This window comes from Rhinolophus sinicus, chromosome 6, assembly GCF_057876585.1.
Source record: "Rhinolophus sinicus isolate RSI-liver-muscle chromosome 6, RSI-T2T, whole genome shotgun sequence".
Lineage (NCBI taxonomy): Eukaryota > Metazoa > Chordata > Mammalia > Chiroptera > Rhinolophidae > Rhinolophus > Rhinolophus sinicus.
In genome coordinates, this window is record NC_142506.1 from 23197045 (window position 1) to 23220882 (window position 23838).

General features: G+C 35.5%; 1 protein-coding gene across 3 annotated transcripts in view; it reads left to right on the top strand.

Moving 5' to 3' along the window:
- NUDCD1 (NudC domain containing 1) overlaps positions 1 to 19765 on the top strand; it is a 54414-nt gene extending 34649 nt beyond the window's left edge. For all 3 annotated transcript variants that reach the window (XM_074316781.2, XM_019750637.3, XM_074316782.2), the window contains 3 exons: positions 1439 to 1564; positions 15162 to 15321; positions 17356 to 19765. In XM_074316781.2, the coding sequence (XP_074172882.2) occupies positions 1439 to 1564; positions 15162 to 15321; positions 17356 to 17648 (579 nt within the window). In that variant the 3' untranslated portion in view covers positions 17649 to 19765. The remainder of the gene's footprint in view (positions 1 to 1438; positions 1565 to 15161; positions 15322 to 17355) is intronic.
- The last annotated feature ends 4073 nt before the right edge of the window (positions 19766 to 23838 follow it).

A 23838-nucleotide genomic window follows, 5' to 3' on the forward strand; every position in this document is an offset into this window, starting at 1 on the left:
ATTTCAGCCATGAATTTAATTGCTTTAATAGATATCGGATTACTTTGGGCATCTATTTCCATTCTTTTTTTTTTTCCACCTTCCAATTTTATTCATTTCTGTTATTACATTTATTATTTTCTCTATTTTGCTTCCTTTGGATTTATTTTGCTCTTTTTTTTAAGTAAAAATTTGGATGATTGTTGACCTTCTATTCCAATGAAAGGATGTAATGGTATACACTTCCTTCTAAACACTACTTAGCTGCATGCCACAAATTTTCAGTGTGTCTTCTTAATCCCAATGGGGGGTTGATTTGATGCTAGATTTCCGTTTTTTCATAGCTGATCTTTATTCCTTGTTTGTTCTTACTGCTAGGACAGAACCCAACTGAAAGTCTGGGTTCTTTACCAGGGTTTCTCCTCCTGTGTGGGCTATGGTCTCTAATTTTGGTCTCCCAAGCACTTTGATAATATCAGAAATCAAAGTTTTAGTCCCTTATCTGATGCTTTCCACTGTGTTTTTAATTCAACTTGGAAATCAGTAAATGGCACTAGGAAAGCAGCCGAGTTGGATTCCCTTCTCTGCTGTTATTCCTTTTTCTCTGTAATCTTGTCCTGTTAAGTACTGGCTGCCTTAATAGTCTTGAAGTTTTCATTTTTGTCATCCTCTCTCTGACTGGGGAAGTGAAATGGGAAGGGAAGGAGGATTACTATGAAGATTGCTTTCTGTATTCTGCCAGACATACATATCCTTTTGAGTCTCTGTGGCAGAATGGCCCCAGTTAATTGCTGGTATCGCCGCCTTAGCCAGCCACAACAACCAGAATTGTTTCCATTGCCATTTAAACTGGAGCAGACACCTCCATATCCCAGCTTTGCCCTTCGTGATCTATAAGTTTATAGTTTTCATCAAGTTTGAAATATTTTGGCCATTTCTTTAAAATTTTTTCCATTCTTCCCGGCCCCTTCCAGTTACTCATATATTAGACCATTTGATATTGATTCACAAGTCACTAGAGTACTGTGTTTTTATTTTTTGTCTTCCCTGTGTTTCATTTTATTTATTCTATTATTGTGTTTCAAGCTCACTGGTCTTCTGCAATGTCTAATCAGCTGTCAATCCTATCTATTTGTTTTCCATTTTAGAGATTATATTTTCCAGTTCTATATCTAGAAGGTAAATTTGGTTCTATTTTATATCTTTCATAATCTCTCTTTTTGGGTTTTTTTGTTCTTTTTTTTGTTTTTTTTGTTTTTGTTTTTTACATCTTTGAATATATATAACTTGTTTATAATAGCTGTTTCAATGTTCTTTTTGCTGATTTTATCATTCCATCATTTCTGCCTATTGATTAAGTTTTTATTGTTCATGGGTCTGAAATTTAGTTTTTAGTTAATGCTGTAATATTAACATTTTTAAATATGAAGAAATCCACTCATTTATTTTCTGGTCTAAGAATCCAAATCCAGATAAAGAAAAACCTCCTTGTAATGCTCAAGAATTAGAAGAATGTGATATTTTCTTTGAAGAAAGTTCCAGTTTATCCAGATTTGATGGCAGTACATTAAAAACTACTCATGTGGTAAGTTCTTGATAATGATATTTCTAAAAATTTGTGAATAAATAGAAGATACTCAGATGAGATGATGATTAACCAAGTAATATATTTTACAAAGATGTCTTAGTTAGCAGTTACTGGCTGTGATATAAATCTCATCACTCCATAAAGTAGCAACTTTTCATAGCACCACCCCCTATAAAAAAATGTTGTACTGCTTTGATGCCATTGCATATTTGATAATCTTTCAGTTGGCTTTTTTCAGTGCAGGTTTTACATACAGTTATGCCTGTAATGTATAATAACGTCATGTCTTTTCATTTAACATTATGGCATAGCATTTCTTTATGATTGCATGTTATTTTAATCTCTGGCTTATTGGTTGGATGATACTATAATGTTATTGTTGGTGTGTGTGTGTGTGTGTGTGTGTGTGTGTGTGTAGTGGTTGTCTACAGATTACAATACACATGTTTAAATTTTTTTGAACTGCATTATTCATGATGATGGTGTTTTTTAAAATCTCCTTTTACACGAAGTATTTTCTATATTCAAGGATATTTATCTAATAAAGAGTTAAAGAAGTTAAATTAATGACTCATGGACTAAGGCTGTGACAAATTGATTTTCATTTTATGTTCTCATTAGTAATGTTTGTAATTATTGCCTGTTTTACTGCATTTTTACCTGCCTCTTCAATTTTTTTGTTAGATCTTTACTAATTGGTGTGTAAGATATAGGATCTTATTTTAATTTGTTGCTTGTTTTTTTAATTGTTGACTGTTTCATATATTACTTTTGACAATTTCTTTTTTTATGAAGAATTTTTTCACTTATTTGTTTTAGTGTTTCTTACTGATTTGTAGGACCTGTTATACACTTAGAAAACCATTCTGTGTCAAGTGGTTTAACTTTTTCCTATTTTTTGAGTATTTTTAATCAACTCCTTAATTAATCTGGGATTTTTTCCAGTTTTTTGATTAATTTTTTTCCCTTAAAATTAATTCTATTCAAAAGCTTTGAGAACTGTGCATTACAGTACTGAAGAATGCTGCCTGGACGGCTTTGATGTAGTTCCTGTATTCTAGGGTGTGGTCCTCAGCTTTTTATATGTAGATTTTTTTGAAAATTTAGAGCTTTATTACATATTCTTGCTTAGGGGAATCATTATTTATTACCTAATATTGTACAACTAAGTGCATGTTTCAGACAGTTGTTTATGTGAGAAGGGTCTGTAATAAATCAGTGGCTAATTTAGAGCTTTGCATGTAGAAATTAATTTAGTCTTATTACTAAAACCAGAAGTGTTGGGAGTCTCAGTCCAAGCAAAAGCAATAAAAGAGAGAACAATTTTATCTCTTGTTATTTTGTTTTTAGACCTCTCAGTCTTTGATATAGACCAAGAAAATTCTTGAAAATTTCTGCCAAGTTTGGCCTAGTGTGTTTCTTTGTCCTGTATAAGTTGAGGGGACAGTGAATTCTGACAAAATTCATGGAACCAAAGTCAGAAGTGTCAATGGGAAATTGGTTTACCTGAGCCGACGGTTCCTCTTACTAACCTTTCCTAGTCTTTTTTGGATACTTAACTTTAACTAATAGTTGGACAATACAGTACTTAAAGGACTTATAAAAATCAGCATTTTTATATTATATACCTATGCAGACAAATGTGGCGGAATCGCAGAAGAACAGTGGCAAGGCAAAAGTACCATTGAAGCTATACCAAAATTAAATACTTACTCTTATAATTAATTTCTATTACCTGTACTTCTCTCTTTTCCACCACTCACATTTTATGTTTTTTGATGTCACAGTTTACATCTTCTTATTTGTGTATCCCTTAATAAATTATTGTAGTTGTTTTTACTATTTTTATCTTTTAATTTTTTACTAGCTTTTTATAAGTGATTAACCCACCACATTTACCAGTGCGATTTATACTTTCATGTTTTCCTGTTACTAATTATTGCCCTTTTGTTTCAACTTAAAGAAGTCTCTTTAACATTTCTCGTAAGGCTGATCTGGTGGTGATGAACTCCTTCAGCTTTTGCTTCTTTGGAAAATTCTTCTTCAATCTAAATAACAAGTTTATTGGGGAGAGTATTCTTGGTTGGAATTTCTTTCTTTTAGCACTTTGAATGTTTAGCACTTGCCACTCTTCTGGCCTGCAAAGTTTCTGCTTGAAAAAATCTGCTGATAGCCTTATGGGGATTCCCTTGTACATAACAAGTTGTTTTTCTCTTGCTGGTTTTAAGGTTCTCTCCTTGTCTTTAACTTTTGGTACTCTCAATATAACGTGTCTTGCTCTGTGTCTCTTTGGGTTCATCTTATTTGAAACTCTTTGGGTTTCCTGGAACTGGAGGTCTTTCCTCCCTCGGGTTAGGGAAGTTTTCTGCGCCTTTCTTTTCCTTCTGGGAGCCCTACAGTGTGGATGTTGTTCAGCTTGATGTTGTCCCATAAGTCCCATAAGCTGTTTTCACTTTTTGCTGCTCTGATTGGGCAAGTTCCACTGCCTTGTCTTTGAGTTCACTGATTCTTTTTACTTCATCTAGTCTGCTGCTATACCCTTCTAGTATATTTTCCATTTCAGTTATTTTATTCTTCATTTCTGTGACTTCTGTTGGTACTTAATTATATTTACATCTCTGTTGAAGTTCTCGCTTCGTTTATCCATTCTTCTCCTGTGCTCAGGGAGCATCTTTATGACTGTTATTATGAAGTCTTTATCATGTAAATCACTCATACCCATTTTATTAAGGTCTCTTTCTGAGGTTTATCTTGTTCTTTTCTTTAGAATGTGTTCATTAATTTCTTCATTTTCCTTGATTCCGTGTGTTGTTACTACACACTGGATTTAACAGCCATTTATTCCAGTCTTAAAGGAGTGGCCCCATATATTGTGTTTCCCTGAAAATAAGACCTAGCCGGACAATCAGCTCTAATGTGTCTTTTGGAGCAAAACTTAATATAAGACTCGGTATTATGTTATATTATATTATATTATATTATATTATATTATATTATATTATATTATACCCTGTCTTATAGTAACATAAGACCGGGTTTTATATTAATTTTTGCTCCAAAAGATGCATTAGGGCTGATTGTCCAGGTAGGCCTTATTTTCAGGGAAACACAGTAGGTGATGAATCTTATCATTCATTCAACTCTGTCCTGGCTCTTGGTTGTCTCTCAAATTTTGTGATTGTCCAAGCAGCCTGTTTTAGTTTTAGTGGCTCCCAGTCGCTGAGGGTGTATCAATACTTGTCATGCCTCAAAAGGGAAGATTTCAGTCAGCATGTAGATACAGGCTGATTGGAAGCCAGACCCTCATGCAGCAGCTTTTAAAGTATGCAAAATGTATATTCCTGTGGAAACACCAGGTAATTTCTGCTGGCCACCAGAACCAGGTGATCTAGCAGTGTGCCCTGTATGGCAGCTGCAAAAATCCCAGTGCCAGACAAGTGTGCAAGCTCCTCTCCAGGCAGTACCGTTGATTTGGGACAAGTCAGAGGGAGAGCAAAGATAGTGCCTGCTGGTCTCCGTCCCTGGGGAAAAGCTTAGTAAGTCCCCAGATATGTGGCAAACCAGAAGACTGCCCCTAGGCTGAAGCTCCAGAACAAGCAAATAGTCCTTTTTCACACAAAGACTCGGGGTGTGTTTGTTTGCTGTCCGTGCTGTGTAAGAACTGTCTGATTGTTACCATCACATGGGACCTGGAACACAAGTACCACTGGGCACCACAGCTAAGCAATCGGGGTCATCGCCTGGGCAGCAGCCACAAAAGCTAGCGCACCATATGTAAAAACTGGGGTTCCAGATGCATGTACGGCTCCCCTCCAGAGACACTGGCATGCTGCTGTGCAGCAGAGGGAGAACACCAAGATAGCACATCCCCTCCAAGATAGAAGACTGCCCTTCAGGCCACAGTTAGGAAGATAAGCTTTCACACAAAGACCAGGTGCCTCACTCTGTTGCCTCTCTGCTGTACCTCGGGGATGGTGGGCAGTTAAGCACTATTTTTCTTCAGGTTATAGTCCTATGGGACCCCTGAGCTGAAGCCCCTCTGGCCACCAGAGCCAGGTGATCAAGAGGTTTCCCCTTGGGTGGCAACCACAAAAATTGGAGCACCAGAAAAGGATACAAACTCCTTTCTGGGAAATAGTAGTGACCTGTAGTGAGGCAGAGGGAGAGCACAAAGTTGGTGCTGGTCAGTGTCTGTACCTGGAGAGTATGTCAGTAGGTCCCTAGATGTGTGTTAAATTAGATGCCTGCTTGCATCTCATGCCCCATTGGCTTTCAAAGCTAGATACTTTGGGGGCTCATCTCTAAGGTACAGGTCTTACAAGTTGTTCCTGATGTATGGGGTTCAAATTCATTGCTCCTCAGGGAGAAGCTCGGGTTTGAGTTCCTTCCCAATGTGGTTCTCCATGCCAGGGGTGAGTAGGTTTTTCCTAGTGCACCTGATGTGTAGGAGTCGCTTAGCTAGTTTTTCGGGTTGTTGTTTTTTTTTTTCCGGAGGAAATTGATTCATATGTAGGAATAGATTTGGTGTGTCCACACAAGGAAGTGCATTCAGGATCTTCCTATGTCACCATCTTGAACTGGAACCTCCTAAATATTCTTATCTTTGTCTCAATTGGGTTAAATTTGAGACCAAAGTTTTGTACAATCATAAGCACTTCAATTTTGCTATTAGTCATTTTAATAAATGTAGGCAAAGATTCAGTGAAGTAAACAGTGTATTATATGAAAGTCAAGGTCTACCTGGTCAGATGTAGTTTCTTGGTATACCCAAGAGGGCACCAGCTGGCTTGTTGCCGGAGGAAGGGAATGAAGGAGTTATAATAGTTTGGATGTTCAGTGCCACATCCAGTTTAGGAATTAAGTAGTGCTTTATTGACAGTTTGTGCTTTTGTCAACGTTTGCTTCAAGTTCTCGCTCCTTGATTTCATTTGTCATGACTTCAGATAATTTAAAATTACCTGTACATGCAAAGGTCAACATATGTCCTTATAGTTTTAGGAAAAAATACTATAACGAAAAGGTCAGAACTCTATATTGTAAATGACAGATTTTTTTCGAACTATAAAATCCCCTGAAAAAAAATGTGAATCAGGGTTAGAATTTGGCATTTGAAAAGTAAAATGTTAAATGACTGTATGTAGCAGCACCAAAAATAGAAATAGTAAGTATCAGAACTGAAGAAGACAAGTGGTAAGATGTGGTCACTGGGATATGAAGCTCAAATCAGAATGCAAATAAAATTGAAGCTGAATTATTTTTGCTTCTGTCTAGAGCTGTGGTCTGTATATTTTGTAAAACATTAGTTACTGGCCACATAATATTAATAGCTATTAAGCACTTGAAATATGGCTTTTCTGAATTGAGATGTCGAGTAAATATAAAATACACAATCAGATTTTGAAGATTTAGCATGACAAAAAAATAAATTATATTATTAATAATTTTATATGAATTTTTTATGATGAGATGATGGTAGTTTGGATATGTTTAAATAAAATAAACTAATAAAATTAATTTATTCTGTTTCTTTTTACTTTTTAATGTGGCTACTAGGAAATTTAAATTTATGTATGTGGCCTACATTTTATTTCTATTGGACAACACTGCTTTGTAGTAATCAAATTAAATAGACTTGAGCAATCAAAAGTTCATAGAATATTTTAAAAATTAAATTACAGTGAGCTTCTTAGATCACATGGTCCTAGTTACCATATATTGCTTAAAACACTAGATTGAAACAACTGAAAAGAATATTTGCAACTTATAAATAAACCTATTAAGACAGGAAGCAGAAGAGTTATAAATAGGAAGTAATTCTTTTAGGTCAATGTCATTTTGAAATCTAGTAAGTAGCAAAGGCACATACTCAATATAATAATTCTTTCAAAAAGATACAAAGGATAGGATCAGAAGTTATAGAGGAAGAAAATACTTTTAGAAAGTATTTAAAGCAGTGGTCCTCAAGCTTTTTGGTCTCAGGACCCCTTTACATTCTTAAGTTCCTTGAGGTACTTAATATTTTTGTTTATTTGGATTATATAAAATTTGACCATATTAGAAATTAAGCTATCTATATAATAATTTTCCTGCTATGGCTGCCATAACAACGTACTGTAGACTGGGTGGATTAAACAATAGAAATTTGTTTTCTCACAGTTCTGGACTCTAGAAGTCTGAGATAAGGTGCCAACAGAGTTAGTTTCTTCTGAATCCCCCTTGGCTTGTACATGGCTGTGCTCTTCCTTTGACTTCACATGGTTTTTTCTCTGCATGTGTCTGTGTCTTAATCTCCTTTTATAAGGACACCAGCCATATTGGATTTGGACCCACCCTAATGACTTCATTTTAACTCAATTACCCTTGTAAAGGTTCTATCTCCAGATTTGGTCACATTTTGAGCTACTGGCAGTTAGGACTTCAACATATGAATTTGGGGGGTGGATATAGCTTAACCCATAATAATATCCTTTACTTAGATTTTAGCAAATGTTAACATTTTGCCACATTTGTTTTTTTCTCTGTGTTTTCTACCTCCTCTTCTCTTTGTTGAAACATTTAGGAAGGAGTTGCACATGCCACAGGTTCCTTTGCCCCTCATTTTTTTATATAACCACAATACAATTCAGGAAATTTAATTTTGATACAATACTTTTATCTACTATGGAGTCCATATTCAAATTTTACCAATTGTTCAAATAATGTACTTTATAGCAATTTCCCCTCCCTGCTTTGGGATCTAATCCCATGTCATATACTGCATTTAGTTGTGATGTCTCTTTATTCTCCTTTAATTTGGAGCATCCAGTTATGAAGCCTTTATGACATTAACTTTATTTTGTACCTTTTATAAACTGTCTCCAATATTTCCTGAAGATCAGATTCAGGTATTACATTTTTGCCAGGAATACTACATAAATGATATTTCCTTTCCAGAGTATCACATTAGGAAGAACTTGGTGGGTTTTCCGACTGTTTTTTTCCACCTGGTGTTAAATTTAATTATATGGTGTGCACCAGGTTTCTCTGCTCTAAAGTTATCATCTTCCCCTTTGAATTAATAAGGACTTTGTGTGAAGGTCAAAGTAATCCTTTTAAAGGTTTTAGTAGATTCTGTCATTTCTCTATTCCTTTTCTTTCTACAGGGCTTTCTGTCATATTTAGAATAATGTCTGGGATTCTTCCATGTTCTACAAGCCTCCTTCAAACTTCCTGTGACTCATTATATATATTTTAAATTGAGACTAAACACACACAAATTTGAAACAGAAATTTCACAAAGCAGTCCTTATTGTATAAGACTCCATTGTGTAAGTTCTCCATGTTGTGTAAGTACTCCATTCCATCTATTTTTAATGAAATAAAATAGAAAACTCTTTTTTCGATCTACTGAATGGATTTTGCTACCAGTACTGAGACCCATAGTGTAAAATCCAGGACTGATTACCTTTCCTTTTCCACCTGGCTCACTTGTCTGTAGCCACCTTGGCCTTCATCCTTTTCCTCGTACTAAACATGCTTCCCCTTTATGCCTTTGCATTAATCAGTCTCTCTACCTGAAGTGCTCTGCCTTTTCTTCTTAGTTCCCTCACTTTATTCTGACCTCTTCATGTTACCTTCCATCCCGTACTAACCTGTGTCAAACACAACCACATTAGCTCCTCACCTGCTTTTCCTTTTTTTTTTCCTCATGGAATTTTGTATTTTCTGATATAGTTATAGATTTCTATTGTCTGATATAGCCTCCATTTTTATTTTCTTTCTTACAATTTTTAGTAAAGTAAAAATGTAAGTGCATTTCCCCCAATTGCATTTTACATCACTTAGCTAAGATCTGGCATTTTCCTATGCCCAATCTCTAGTCAGTGTTTCAACATCTTTAATTATATATTTTACTTCATGAATGGGTGTTCAAACAAAAATGCAACTCAGGATTTTATAAGACTTCTTTGCCATTGTTTATAAACATCAACTTTAGACATGCCACACCTGCACAACTTACCAACACATTTAACTGACCAAGCAGAATATACATATATTTTATAGTATGTGGATTACCATATATGAAATAGTGCCCAGCCAGGGGCACACTCTGGTGGCTGCGTAATAATTACTATAAAATGGGCTTTGGAAGACCATAGAGTGGCCGTGATTAAGAACTTGGGTTTGGAAGCACATTGAATTGAACTTAAATCCCAGCTAAATCCCACTTATTAGCTTCTTGACTTATTAAATCTCTTAATGTCTTGGGTTTGAGTTTCCTCTTCTATAAAACAGAATCATATTCTTCATTCTCAGGAAGTGAAGATTAAATAAAGGTAGTTGTGAAATATTAGAAACTATGTATATATTGGTCTCGGACCCCAGTTCCTGGCACACAGCTCCTAAAACCTTTGTAATTTCCTGATAAGAGCACTAGGAGCATATTTTGTTGTAATATTTGGTCTGTGATCTGGTTCCTGACACAGCTCTCCCAAATCCCTTGGAATTTGATCCTCCAGCATACGAGTGTCTTTTGTTTTAATGAAGCGACTCCCGGTGTACTCCTAGATAACTTCAAGACAGGGGCTGGTCACCAGAAAGACCAAGCCATGATTACGAGCTTGGAACTTGCAGGCTCACCTCCCATCCTCCAGGAAGGGGAGAAGGACTGGAGAGGGAATTAGTGGTTGCTCATGACTGTGTGATGAAACCTCTATAAAAATCCCACAGTACAGGGTTTATAGAGCTTCTGGGCCACAGAACACATGGAGGCATTAGGAGGGTGGTGTGCTTGGCGAGCAAATGGGAGCTCAGTGCACCTTCCTCTGTAGTTTGCACTGTGCATCTCTTCCATCTGGATGTTCATCTTTATCACATCCTTTCGTAATACACTGGTAAAGATAAGTGTTTCCCTGAATTCTGTGAGCCGAGCCATTTTAGTAAATTACCAATCCCAAGGAGGGGGTCATTGGAACCCTGATTTATAGCCAGTCTCTGTCAGATATACAGGTGGTAACCTGGGACATGTGATTGGCATCAGAAGTGGGGTGGAGAGGGGGAGTCGTGTAGAACTGAGCCAGTAATCTGTGGAATCTGACGCTATCTCCCAGTAGATTGTATCAGAACTGAAATGAATTGTAGGATACCAGCTGGTGTTGCACAATTGCTTGATGTGTGGAAAACCCTCACATCTGGAATCAGAAATGTTTTGTGTGTGGTAGTACTGTAAAAGTAAAGCAGAAACACGGAATATGTTTACTTATACAGTAGTAGAAACAGAGCAACTCAATATTTCATGCATAGGAAGAACAGTAAATTTTAACAGTTCCATGTATAGAATATGAATTTGGAATTAAAGTTTCATGTCATTAACTTTTCAGTCTGGCCTCCTAACAAATACTTTGTTTCTGAATAGATAAACCCTTTCTTAATACTACTTTTGAATTTAATTTCGTAATAGCAGTGATTAAAGGTTATTTAAAAGGCTTCACTTTGACATTTAATCTTTAGAAGTCTTTAATTGTTAAATGTTCTAATACAAGAAAAAGACAATTGACTACCTACACTAAGGAATTCATTTTTCAAATTTTTCTCTAGAGAATATTTTACCTAATTGTAGTCTTCACTGGTACTTCAAAGGTAAATATAACCTTTTCTACAATAAACATGAGAATAGAAGAAATGTAGAGTTTTATTTGCCAAAGGGTTTAAGGATTTAAGAGGGTTTTTTGTTTTTGTTTTTTTAAGGCAGTATTTATTTGGCATTAACAAAGAATGAGTTTCCCAAATAAGTAAGTTGTCTAATGTAAATTAATTATTTTAAGTGCTAAAACTACATTTAAAGCTTCCTTTTTACATGGAATTTTACTAAAATTTATTATTTGCCCAACCTCATTTGTAGAGCATTCTAAAAAGAAAGTAATATTTTACTGATGATTGAATATCATTAGTGTGAATATTAATTACCATGCTGTGTATTTCTATAGTAATACCCTTAGAGGCATTTGAAGTAATTTGGGCTCTTTACCCGACACTAAGTAGCTTAACCTACTCCACTTTAAAATTTTCTGTTCTTGTTGTGTGTGCTCCTGTTTTTGTTTTTTCCACTGCTAATAAGCTATTAGGTGCTATTCTTACTTTTGACCTGTCTGACCAAAGCACTTGTCTTTTTCCTTCTTTCTTATTTGCGGTCTCATTTTGCTATTGGCCATTAAGATGTAAACTCAGTGGGATTTGGGGCATCTGTTCTTGACTATTCTGGGACGTTTTGAACATCTTGTTCCTGATTCTTACAGGTAATTGCCCATGCCAGATATAGATAATGTCTCACTTCCCTGTTTTGTCTGCTTCAAATTGCAGTATGATGTCTTATTCTTCAAACATTTTCTTTCTTTTGCTTATATTGATTTTTGTTGTTGTTGTTTCTATAGGACCATACAAAAGTACACTTAATTTTATTGTACTTTTTAATTATCACACTTCATTTTCATTCACTTAACAAAACTAGTTACTTTAGTTCATAATGTTAATTCTGGTTTGATTTTCTTTTGGACAAAATATTGTTATCTGGACTTACAGAGGTTGCAGGGAACAGGGGAAAAAAACCTTTGATTATCTCAAGTGCTAGATGTTTAGTGTGAACATACATGGAGATGAAGGAACAGTAGAAACAACCTCTTTAGATTTCATGGTGAACTAGAGGGTCGTTCTATAAACAAATGTGTTGGCAAGTCAGGCCTAAAGGCGAAGTGGGACATTAGAAAATAGAACCTAGTTCTAATGACCAGATAATATTCTTGAGAAGTGTCCCTTGCTCTCTACTTCAGTGCTGTGCGATGGTGATCACATCATGATCGTCTGTATTGGCTTCTGCTGTTCATGCCTCTTTCTCTGTTGATGGCTTACTTTCTCCTCATATCATGGTTTCTAGTTACTAGTCTCTCTGGATATATCTTTTGCCTGTCTTCTGTTTTAGTCATGTGTGTGTGTTTATTGTCTATTTGGGCATTTAGGCTTCCCAAATATTTTGGCCAGCCACCATCCAATAATGGGAAGCACCTGTTCAAGAAAACACTTCAATCTCAGATAAAGCATGGTTGCCTTAGATGCCTACCCCGGATTCTCTTAGCAGCATCCTGGGGAACAGGGTCCTACAGTATACAATTTGCCTACTTGTGTAAATGGAACCTCTTGTGGATGTTGAACTGTTGCCAGTCTGCTGATTATAAGTTGAAGTTCTAGGCTTTTTAGGCAAGTTTATAATTAATGAGCAAGGGAATTCCAGATTCCTTGGATATAGAAAGCTAAAAAGAGTGTCACTCCCAATGTAACAATAAAGGACTGGAAAATCTGTAGAATCCTTACTTTTAAAAAATTCATCAGCGATCTGAGATTACAGGGCAACCAAGTAGCTTGAAATCTAAGGAAAAATGGGTGCCACCAAGAAGAGATGGGTTACGAGGACTGGTTCATCTGAGCATGGGAAGAAGAAAGGTCTGCCATATAAGTGGGTAAGAAGAATTCAACTAACAAATTGCTCAAGTCCCAGTGTGGCCTAGCAAGAAACCATAGAACCTTTGGGATTCACAGAACCTCTTTGTGGACCTTAAGCAGGACATAGCAGGAGAGACTGGGAGTAGGAGAGAAAATGAGAGAAAAGCTACTTTGGTGGTGTGGGGTTGGAGGACGGAAGTATCTTCTGTGGAAAAAGCATGAAGTACGGCCTGAATTATTTTCCTTAAGTAACAAAAACCTTAAGCCGCTGAGTAAGAGCATCAAATCTTAGCATCTCAAGGGCTGGGAAGAAAATCTATTGCAGCTGGAGGCAAATAAAAATAATTTTTAAAACATCATCTTTGTGTGTGGGGAAGGGCCAGGAACTCATCCGAGGCCCAGACTATTAGACGTCTCCTACCACTGGAGGAGGGGCAGTATCACTGAAAAGGTACCAACCCTGAAACCTAAGGATACAAGGCCCACGCCTGAGGCTGAACCAAGACAGTAGAGAATACTCTTCCTATGTCCCTCCAGCCCACCACCATCAGGCTGGGAAGCACCAAACCACGCAACAGCAGTCTATCATGAGAGACGGAGTAAGAGCATAGACTCTCTGAGATGTAGATCCATAGTGAAGACCTAAAGCTGGGCTGGAGAACAGTACAGTTGAGGGAAAATCTTCCAGCAATCCAGTCCCCCCCAGAGCACAAGGTAACACTGGAGGAATTTGAAGCTAGTGATGCACTGAAGGTAACCAGCCATAGCAACAACAGAACTCAAGCTCAGATCAATCCTGTCTCAACCTTGCTCTGTCATAACCGCCCACACTAGTGGCCTAGCTGAAGAAGTGTGTCCATTCCCAGGCTCGTTAGTTGGTGATTTTGCAAATAAACCTCACTGAGCCAATGATTACCTGGATAAGGGAGAAAAGAAATAGTCTGTGACCATTGCGTGCTAGCCTGCCCTTTCTGTAGAAAAAAGCACCTGCCCCATCCAAGACCCTATCCCCAGCCATTGCTGGGGCAACAGGAATTGGGTTGCTCTCTCGCTGGTTTCTCCTGAGAACAGTGGCACAGCTACACCAGTCATTCTTGCTGGAGAGCCCACTTCACTGCTTTCCCTACTGAATATACTGCTCAGGTCTCCATCTCAAATTTTAACCCATTTTATCCTCCAGTCTGCTCTAAGCCTTATGGAAAAAATGCAATGTTTATCAAGTACTACACATATTTTATGTTTTCTACATATGATGTGACTTTGTTGGTATTTAGGCATTTTTAACTCTGAGAATAACATTTCTAATAAAGAAGAATATCACTGCAACCTACTTCTATTAAAAGTAACTATTTCTGTAGATGGAATCCAGTTATGAAATCATCTCAACTTGATGATGATTTCATTTCTATTAAAATAAATTTCTTTAGCTATCAATATTGCAATAAAAATTATTAATGTAATAGACATCCTTGAAATTCATATTGTAATTGAAAAGTACACCAACATAAATAATTTGTGGACAGATCTGAGTTTGGATTTCAGCAGTGTGGTTTTTCTGTGTAGCCTAGAATAAGTTACGCAAGCTCTCCAAGTATGTTCTTTCATCTATGAAATGAAGTAATAACAGCCTTGTGGCTGCTGAGATTAATATTTATAACTTGCATACAGAATGTGCTCATAAATCCTAGTAGCTATCATTGTTCTTGGTAATTATTGTTGTAAGTTAGCATTTGTAAACTTCCTATTTGTATTCTGCAGTTTAAAAAAAATATTCTGCTTATGAAATTGGTGCTTTACCTGTTTTAAACTACTTAACAGTTGAGAAGTAGTACAGTATAGTGGTTAAGAACATAGACTCTGGGTTCAAATCTCAGTTCCAGGACTTATACCAGGCAGACCTTGGGCAAGTTACGTAAGTGGCCTGTGCATCACTTCCCTTGGCTTTAAAATGGAGGTAACAGCACATTTCTCCGAGGGCATTATGAAGAGTTAATCCCATTAAGTATATATTTGTAAAAAGAACAGTTGCTGACATAAAGTGTTATGTGTCAGTTTTTCTCATCATTATTATTTTCAATAATTTCTTGTTGATTAAAATACTGTTTATCACTTTTCATTCCAGGTGAATCTTGGAAGCAATCAGTACCTTTTCTCTGTCATTGTGGATCCTAAAGAAATGCCCTGCTTCTGTCTGCGCCATGATGTTGATGCGCTGCTCTGGCAGCCATATTCCAGCAAACGAGACGATATGTGGGAGCACATCGCAACGTTCAATGCCTTAGGTATAAAGCAAGTTCTTTGACAGCATTGATCATTATGTCAGAAAGTACAGTCATCATTTTTTTTAAGTTTATTTCTTTTTTAAAAATTTGAGCTATCCTAACTACATTTGGATTGATTTGTGCTATAATGTGGTTGGTTGTGCTATAGTTGATGAATGTTAGTACTTTTGGAACAGTAGGACTAATCTGTTTTTATGGTTGTACAGAAGATCAATGCAGAATAGAAAAGTGATTATTTAACCACTTAAATCGTCCTAATCAATCGTTTGTTTATTCCAACTAAGCTATATGGTATTAGAATATAAGCAAGAAGTTTGATAATACCCTACATAGAACTTGTAGTCAGCTTTCTTCAGAGTAATCTTCAAAAACATCATAAAATTGCTCTCAGATAATGCATACTAAGAGAGATGTTTCATGGGACGTAAGTGCAAAGAGAGCCATTGTAATGAAAACACTTAGGAGAAATGTTGATAAGGAGAAATAAAATTTATTCTGTAGGATGAAAGGGTTTTAAATCTAGGGCTTAATACATTTTAGACTACACAATTGTAGACTTGCGCAGTAATTGATTTTATGTCAATATACATCAGTATTGTGTGGGAGAAACTTTTTACATGGATTAGCCACCATTGTTGCTTTATGGAAATACTATTTTAAACTGGCAGCAGAAATAAAATTGTATATTTTGATGGCTTTATGTGCACAACCCTAATTGTAGAGCTTTGTCAGTTATCCCTTAGAGTTTATAATATAGGCTGTTAAAACGGTTAATTCAGACTCCAAATGGACTTTTATGACCTGAAATCAAGTTTGATTAATTTAACTATAATTTCTAGTCTCTGCTGTAAATTTCTATTTTTTTAATCCTCTATCTTTTTCAGTAAGAGGAAACTCTTATAATTTTCATATGGTCAGGTCTTCCAAATCCCCTAGTATAGAAGAATTATGTTATGTGTGAATTTAAGTTAAATCAACATTACATCAGATATGTAGTCTTGAGATACTATATACATTATTAATTTTGTCAAGGTCAGCCTCGAGAACTAATTCTAAGCTGCTCAAATGGGTATCTACATCCTTTTTCCTTCCCAAACTCTGCTTAATATTAAAAAAGCAATACTGATCTGCCTGTGTTCAGTGGTTCCTTTGCTCATTCATTGTTTCATGAAGACTCAGTTTACGTTCGTGTTATATTTTTTATCTCACTTGTTATAGCATTCAGTAACCATGTCCCAATATGAAAATCCTAATTTATATTTCAGAACATAAATGCTTTTTTTATGTGTAAAGATAATTTTTAAAAAGATAAGATGAATACTTTTTTCAAAGTTTAGTTTTCAAGAGATGTCCTAATGAATATTTTAATATTAGATACTTGAATTTTCTTTCGAGCTTGAAGTGGTCTCAGGGTTCTACTTCTGGGAGCTGAAGTACAACAAAATTCAGTTACAGTGTTGGTTCTGGTATATAAAAATACCACTTACATTACAGAAATAATGAGAACATATTGTGCATGTTAGTACCTTCAGGAATGGGGCCTGCATTATGAAAATACTGCTGATACAACTGTACAGTGGTATCCTGTAAACATTTTCCCATTTGTTAGAAAAAACAAGATTCTATAATGAAACATCTGTGATTTATGAATCAAATTATTAAATATTAGATTAAATATTTAATTATTAAATTGGCACTTAAAGATATTTTGGTAGGTTTTTAGTGTTTTATATTTTAGACTTTTAGTGTTTTAATTATTCATGGAAATTATATGGTGCTATATTTCACTTTTCTTGAAGAGATGAAACCCTGTCTATTTTATTTCTTAGGAAGTAAAGCTGTATTTTTTGCACCAGTTGGGAGAGATTGATTGTGGCTAATCATTAATGGTTTATTGTTAAGTATTTATGGTATGCAGTTTATTTAAGCATTTTAATTTGTAATAAAATTATGAACTATGGAATGTTAAATCACAATTTTCTCCTTCTGTTTAATATGTAATTTTTCTTTTGTTTGTCTCATATTTCTCGGCAGGCTATGTCCAAGCATCAAAGAGAGACAAAAAATTTTTTGCCTGTTCTCCAAATTACTCCTATGCAGCCCTCTGTGAGTGCCTTCGTCGAGTATTCATCTACCGTCAGCCCACTCCCATGTCCACTGTACTTTACAACAGAAAGGAAGGCCGGCAAGTAGGGCAGGTTGCTAAGCAGCAAGTAGCAAGCCTAGAAACCAATGATCCTATTTTAGGCTTTCAAGCAACAAATGAGAGATTATTTGTTCTGACTACCAAAAACCTCTTTTTAATAAAGGTAAAAACAGAGAATTAGTTACTTCAACATGTTGACTTCTCTGTACTGGGAAGTGTCAGTGGTAGCTGGAAGGCTGGGTAGTTATGCCATGACTTGTTAAGTTTTAAATGTGTTAAATAAAACTATCTTGTATTAATTTTTTATTTTTAAGGGATATTGGAAATATATTCAAGAGATTATAATTCTATAAAAGCTATGACATGAAGCTGAAAATTTAGAGAAAATTGGCTTCTGTAAAAAACAAAGTAGTAGCAAGTGTAATTATTTTTTAAAAATAGGCTATAATCTCATTTTTTATATGAAAAATATACAATTCATTGTTTAAAAAGAAAAATATTTATCGTGTACTCTATGTTCATTGATACGGTTTCTACATTCTGTACCTCTAGAATGTATAGGATAATAGTTAAATGTTGATTCTTGTAAATACTGAAACGAACTGAATAGTTGAGGTAGAGGGGAAAATATAGCAGGAGTACAACAGGTCTCATATTGTTAAAGTTTGCTGCGAGACCTTAAGTGTTTTTTCAAATTAAGTATAGTTTATTTAATTTTTATCCATTTGCTCTTCCATAGACATAGACAAAGAGATGATAAGGTTCTATAAACTGTAGCTCTTACCATTGCTACATAATGAACCACCCCAAAACTCAGTGGTTTAAAACAAGGATGTTTTATAATTTTTCATGATCCAGTGATTTGACTGTCTGTGTTCTACGTGGCCTTTCATCCTCCAGTAGACTAGACTGTGCTTCTTCCCATGAGAGAGAAAGCATTCCAAGAGGCAAACCCTAATAGATAAGACCTTATTAAGCCTGAACTTGCATCATATTTGGTCATGTTCCATTCAACAAAGTAAGTCATATGGTCAAGTCTAGAGTCAGTGTGAGGAGGGATACATAAGGATATAGATAGCAGGAGATATGATTGGGGGTTATTAATGTAACAGTCTACCACACAAATTATAATTTGTCCTTATAGTTCTTGTTATATTTCTACAGTTAAGAAAAAAGAATTCTGTTTATGCATTAAATTTCTTTTTGCCATGAATAGTTAGTTCCTCATATTATTTCCTTGGATTTCTTGTGGTGTGCATTTACCCAGAAAATTGTTTACTTTTTATACCATCTTTAGGTATTCCTTACAAAAACTTCAAGTTGAATTTGTATTTTAATAGGGGAATTGAGACCTTAATATAAGAGTCAGAAAATTAAGAAAAGAGATATAAGACAGAAAGTACTTGTTCCTAACATATTTCTTGCCTATCTTTTTGCAAGTGTTTGGCTGAATTAAATTTTAGTGAAAGAAGGTAAAACAAGTCTAAGATATAGGAAAGGAGAAAAAACGGTGAGAATTACCTGCATGTTCTAAGCACTATGTCAGAATGTAATTTCCTAGAAAGAAGTATTGGGATGCTAGATGAGAAGTTAAGAAAAGTCCTGAGAACTGATAGTGGCATTTGAAGTCCTAATCGTACTGTTAGTATTAGGAAAGAGACTAGATATCAAGCATCATGAAGTAATGAACATAGGGGAAACAAATGTATGGGTGAACCAAAACAAAACCATATTTCCAGAACATTTGTAGTGTCATTGTAAAACTTAGTTAAACAAAAGACTATTTAAACAATGAACTATTAAAAGACTATGTTATGTAACAGTAGATTTAAATTTTCTTTAAAATTTACCTCACAGGTCATAAATACTCTCTTAGGGAATATAAGAAAAATGCAGATTAATGTGGCTGCTTAATTAACAATATGGCAATGTATATAAGCAAGTTTCCATATAGTAGTCAATTTTTTCTTTGTACATATGATTTTTAATATGATTAATGTTGAATTGAAAACTATTAGGATAATTAGGCCTAAATATTGTTGCATATTGACCTATGTTAAGAGAGTAATAGGTCTAGAGCAGTTATTCCAGGCCATGTTTTCTTAAAATGTTTCAAGGATTCCACAAACATTTAACTCAGCTTAAACAGTGTTCCAAACTTTTCATAATAAATACATTTAAATGAGGTGTATACTACAAGTGCTATGAATGCAGTACCCTGTATTTTTCTTGATTTTGATCATAAATTATAAGTGGTAATTTATGATAGTAATAAAGTAGTACTTTATGTGTTTTTCATATTAGAGTCATTTAACAATAGTCATTATTTCAACATATTTAGTAAACATCAACTACATACTATAACATGATGTTTTCATTGTTAAAGATAATTCAGTGCCAAGATGAAGAGACACAGAGTTTATATTCTCCTGATTTCCAAGTAAAATTTCCCTTGGGTGAAAAAAAAATAGGAGGGGTATAAGTGGAGTGGTTGTTCTACTATTAGAAAGATTAGCCAAGGATGGAACCCATGTAATATCAGGCAGAAGAGTTGCTAATGGCAAGAGTCAGAAACGAGAGAGTTCCAGAAACTAACTACAGAAATAAAAAATATCATATGAAACTACTATGAACAATTGTCTACCAACAAATTTGAAAACATAGAAGAAATGAATAAATCCTAGAAATATACAACCTTCTAAGACTGAATCATGAAGGAATAGCAAATGTGAACGGACCAATTACTAGTAAGGAGATTGAATCAATCAAAACCTCCCAAGAAGTGAAAGTTCAGGACCAGAGAGCTTCACAAGTGAATGCTACCAAACATTTAAAGAATTAATACCAACCTTTCTCAAACTCTTCCAAAAAATGGAAAAGGAGGGGGTCTGCCCTGTGGCTCAGGCGGTTGGATCTCTGTGCTCCTAATGCCGAAGGCTGCCGGTTCAATTCCCACATAGGCCAGTAGGCTCTCAACCACAAGGTTGCCAATTCAATTCCTAGAGTCCCACAAGGGATGTGGGTTGCGCCCCCTACAACTAACAATGGCAACTGGACCTGGAGCTGAGCTGCGCCTCCACAACTAAGATTAAAAGGACAACAACTTGACTTGGGAAAAAGTCCTGGAAGTACACACTGTTCCCTAATAAAATCCTGTTCCCCTTCCCCAAATAAAAAAATAAATTAAAATTTAAAAAAAAATAGAAAAGGATGGAACACTTCCAAACTTATTTGACAAGGCCAGCATTACCCTGATACCAAAACTTGACAAGGATGCCACACAAAAAAAGAAAGAAAAAATTACAGGCCAATATCCCTGATGAATATAGATGCAAAAATCCTCAACAAATCAAATAAAATTCAACTATACATTAAAAGGATCATACATCATGATCAAGTGTGATTTATTCCAGAGATGTAAGGATGGTTCAATATCTGCAAATCAATCATTGTGATAGACCACATTAATATAATGAAGCATAAAAATCAGATGCATGAAAAGCATTTGACAAAATTCAACACCATTTATGATAAAAACTATCAAGAAAGTGAATATAAAGGGAATGTACCTCAATAAAGCCCACAGCTAACATCATACTAAATGGTGCAAAGTTGAAAGCTTTTTTCCTCTGGGGATAAGGATGCCCACTCTTGCCACTTTTTTAATCAACACACAGTATTAGAAGTCTTAGGCAAAGCAATTAGGTGGGAAAGGAAGGGGAAAAGGGGAGGGGAGAAATGGGGAGAAAAAGGAGAAGTAAAGCTATTTGCAGATGACATGATATTATATATAGAAAATCCTAAGGACTCCACAAGAAAATTGGTAAAATTAATAAATGAACTCAGTAAACTTGCCGGACACAAAAATCTGTCCTCTTTTGATACATTAATAAAGTATCAAAGAAATTAATAAAACAATCCCATTTACAGTTCCATCAAAAATAATAAAGTACCTAGGAATAAACTTACAAAGAGGTGAAAACTACAAGACATTGATTAAAGAAACTGAAGAAGACAGAAATAGAAAGGCATCCCGTGCTCATGGAATTAATATCGTTAAGATGTCCATACAACTCAAAGCAATCTACAGATTGTGTAATCCCTATTAAAATTCCCATGGCATTTTTCACAGAAATATAATGAACAATACTAAAATTTATATGGCACCACAAAAGACCAAAAATAGCCAAAGCAAACTTGATAAAGAACAAACCTGGAGGCATCATGCTCCCTGATTTCAAACTATATTACAAAGTTATAGAGATCAAAACAGTATGGTATTGGCATAAAAACACACATAAATCAATCAATAGAACAGAATGGAGATCCCAGAAATAAACCCATCCATATATGGTCAGTTAATCTACAACAGAGAAGCACAGAATATACAATGGGGAAAGAACAGTGTCTTCAATAAATGGTATTGGGAAAACGGGACAATCATACGCAAAAGAATGAAACTCCACCACTGTCTTATACCATACACACTAATTAACTCAAAATGGATTAAAAACTTGAATATAGGCCTGAAACCCTAAAACGCCTGAAAGAAAAAATCGGCAGTAAGCTCCTTGACATCAGTCTTTGCAATGATTTTTTTGGATCTGACACCAAAAGCAAAGAACGAAAGTAAAAATGGAAAAGTGGAACTACATCAAACAAAAACTCGCCACAGCAAAGGAACCCATCAACAAACAAAAAGGCAACCTACTGAATAGAGAAAATCTTTGCAAATGATACATCCTTAAGGTATCATTCAAATATTCAAAGTATTTAAGGTAAATATTCAAAGTATTTAAGAATTCAGTACAACTCAAATGTATAAAAGTATAATTGAAAGGACATTTTTCAAAAGAAGACAGATGGCCAGCAGGTAGTTGCATGAAAATATTCTGAATATCACAAATCATCACGGAAATGCAAATCAAAATCACACTGAGTTATCACCTCATACACTTTAGAATGGTTGTCATCAAAAACAAGAAATAAGTGTTAGCAAGGATGTGGACAAAAGGGAACCCTTGTGTACTGTTGAATATGTAAATTGATGCAGCCACTACAGAACACATCATGGAGGTTCCTCAAAAAAATTAAAAATAGAACTACCATATGATCCAGCAATTCCACTTGTGGGTATTTATCTGAAGAAAACAAAAATACTGGAAAAGATATGTTCCCCATGTTTATTGCAGTTATTTACAATAGCCAAGATACGGAAACGACCTAAGTGTTCATTGATGGATGAATGGATAAAGAAATTGTGATGTGTGTGTGTGTGTGTGTGTATGTGTGTGTGTGTACACAAATGGATTATCATCCATAAAAATGGAGGAAATCTTGCCATTTGGGACAAAACAGATGGACCTTCTGGGCATTATGCTAAGTGAAATAACTCAAAGAAAGACAAATACCTCATGATCTCACTTATATGTGGAATCTCAAAAAAAACAAAAACAATAAAGAGAACGGAATGGTGGTTGCCAGAGGCAGAGGGTGGAGGATGGGCAAAATGGTTGAAGGCGGGGTCAAAAAATACAATCTTCCAGTTATTAAATAAATAATTCCTGGAGATGTAATGAACAATACAATGACTATAGTTAATACTGTATTGCATATTTGAAAGTTACTAAGAGTAGATCTTAAAATTTCTCATCACAAGAAAAAAAGTTGGAACTATGTATGGTGATGGATGTCAACTAATTGTGATCATTTTTCAGTATGTACTAATATTAATGTGTTGTACACCTGAAATTAATGTATATGTCAATCACAAAAAATGAGGGTGCAAAAGATAATGAAACCAATCTGTAATATTTGAGTCACAGTTCAGCTGCCACATTAAAAAAAAAAAAAGGATGAGACTTGAAGGATTGTCCCAGGGGAGGGATAATGGCTGCTGGGGCAGGACGCTCCAATGGCCTCTTCCACATGGAACCAAACTCAAGGAATCCACAGAGACCCCATCTCCCCTGTCTTTGACCCGGGACCACCATGAAGACACAGGTCAGCAAAGTGCAGCAGCGAAAGTGAGGACAGCTGTGCTGTGAAGAAACGGAAGTTGAAGGCTTAGGGTGCTACCTGCAAATGGGCACCATTTGGATTTAGTCCTTTTCCTGCCTACCTCTTCAGGGTACTGTTCCCTCCTGCCCTCAGACAGAGTCTCCACCCACCCCCTCCCTACCCCCCATCTTCAAAGACAGCAACCTAGCTCTGTCCTGTTCTGCCTGATAACCACTGCAAAGTCTCAAGTGATAATTAAGGGACTTACGGCCATTTTATATCCAAGGCCCGATACAGGTCCTAATGTATAATAAGCATTTAATAAACGTGTTAAATAACTGATTAAAGAGAAATTAATGATTAATAGTGTT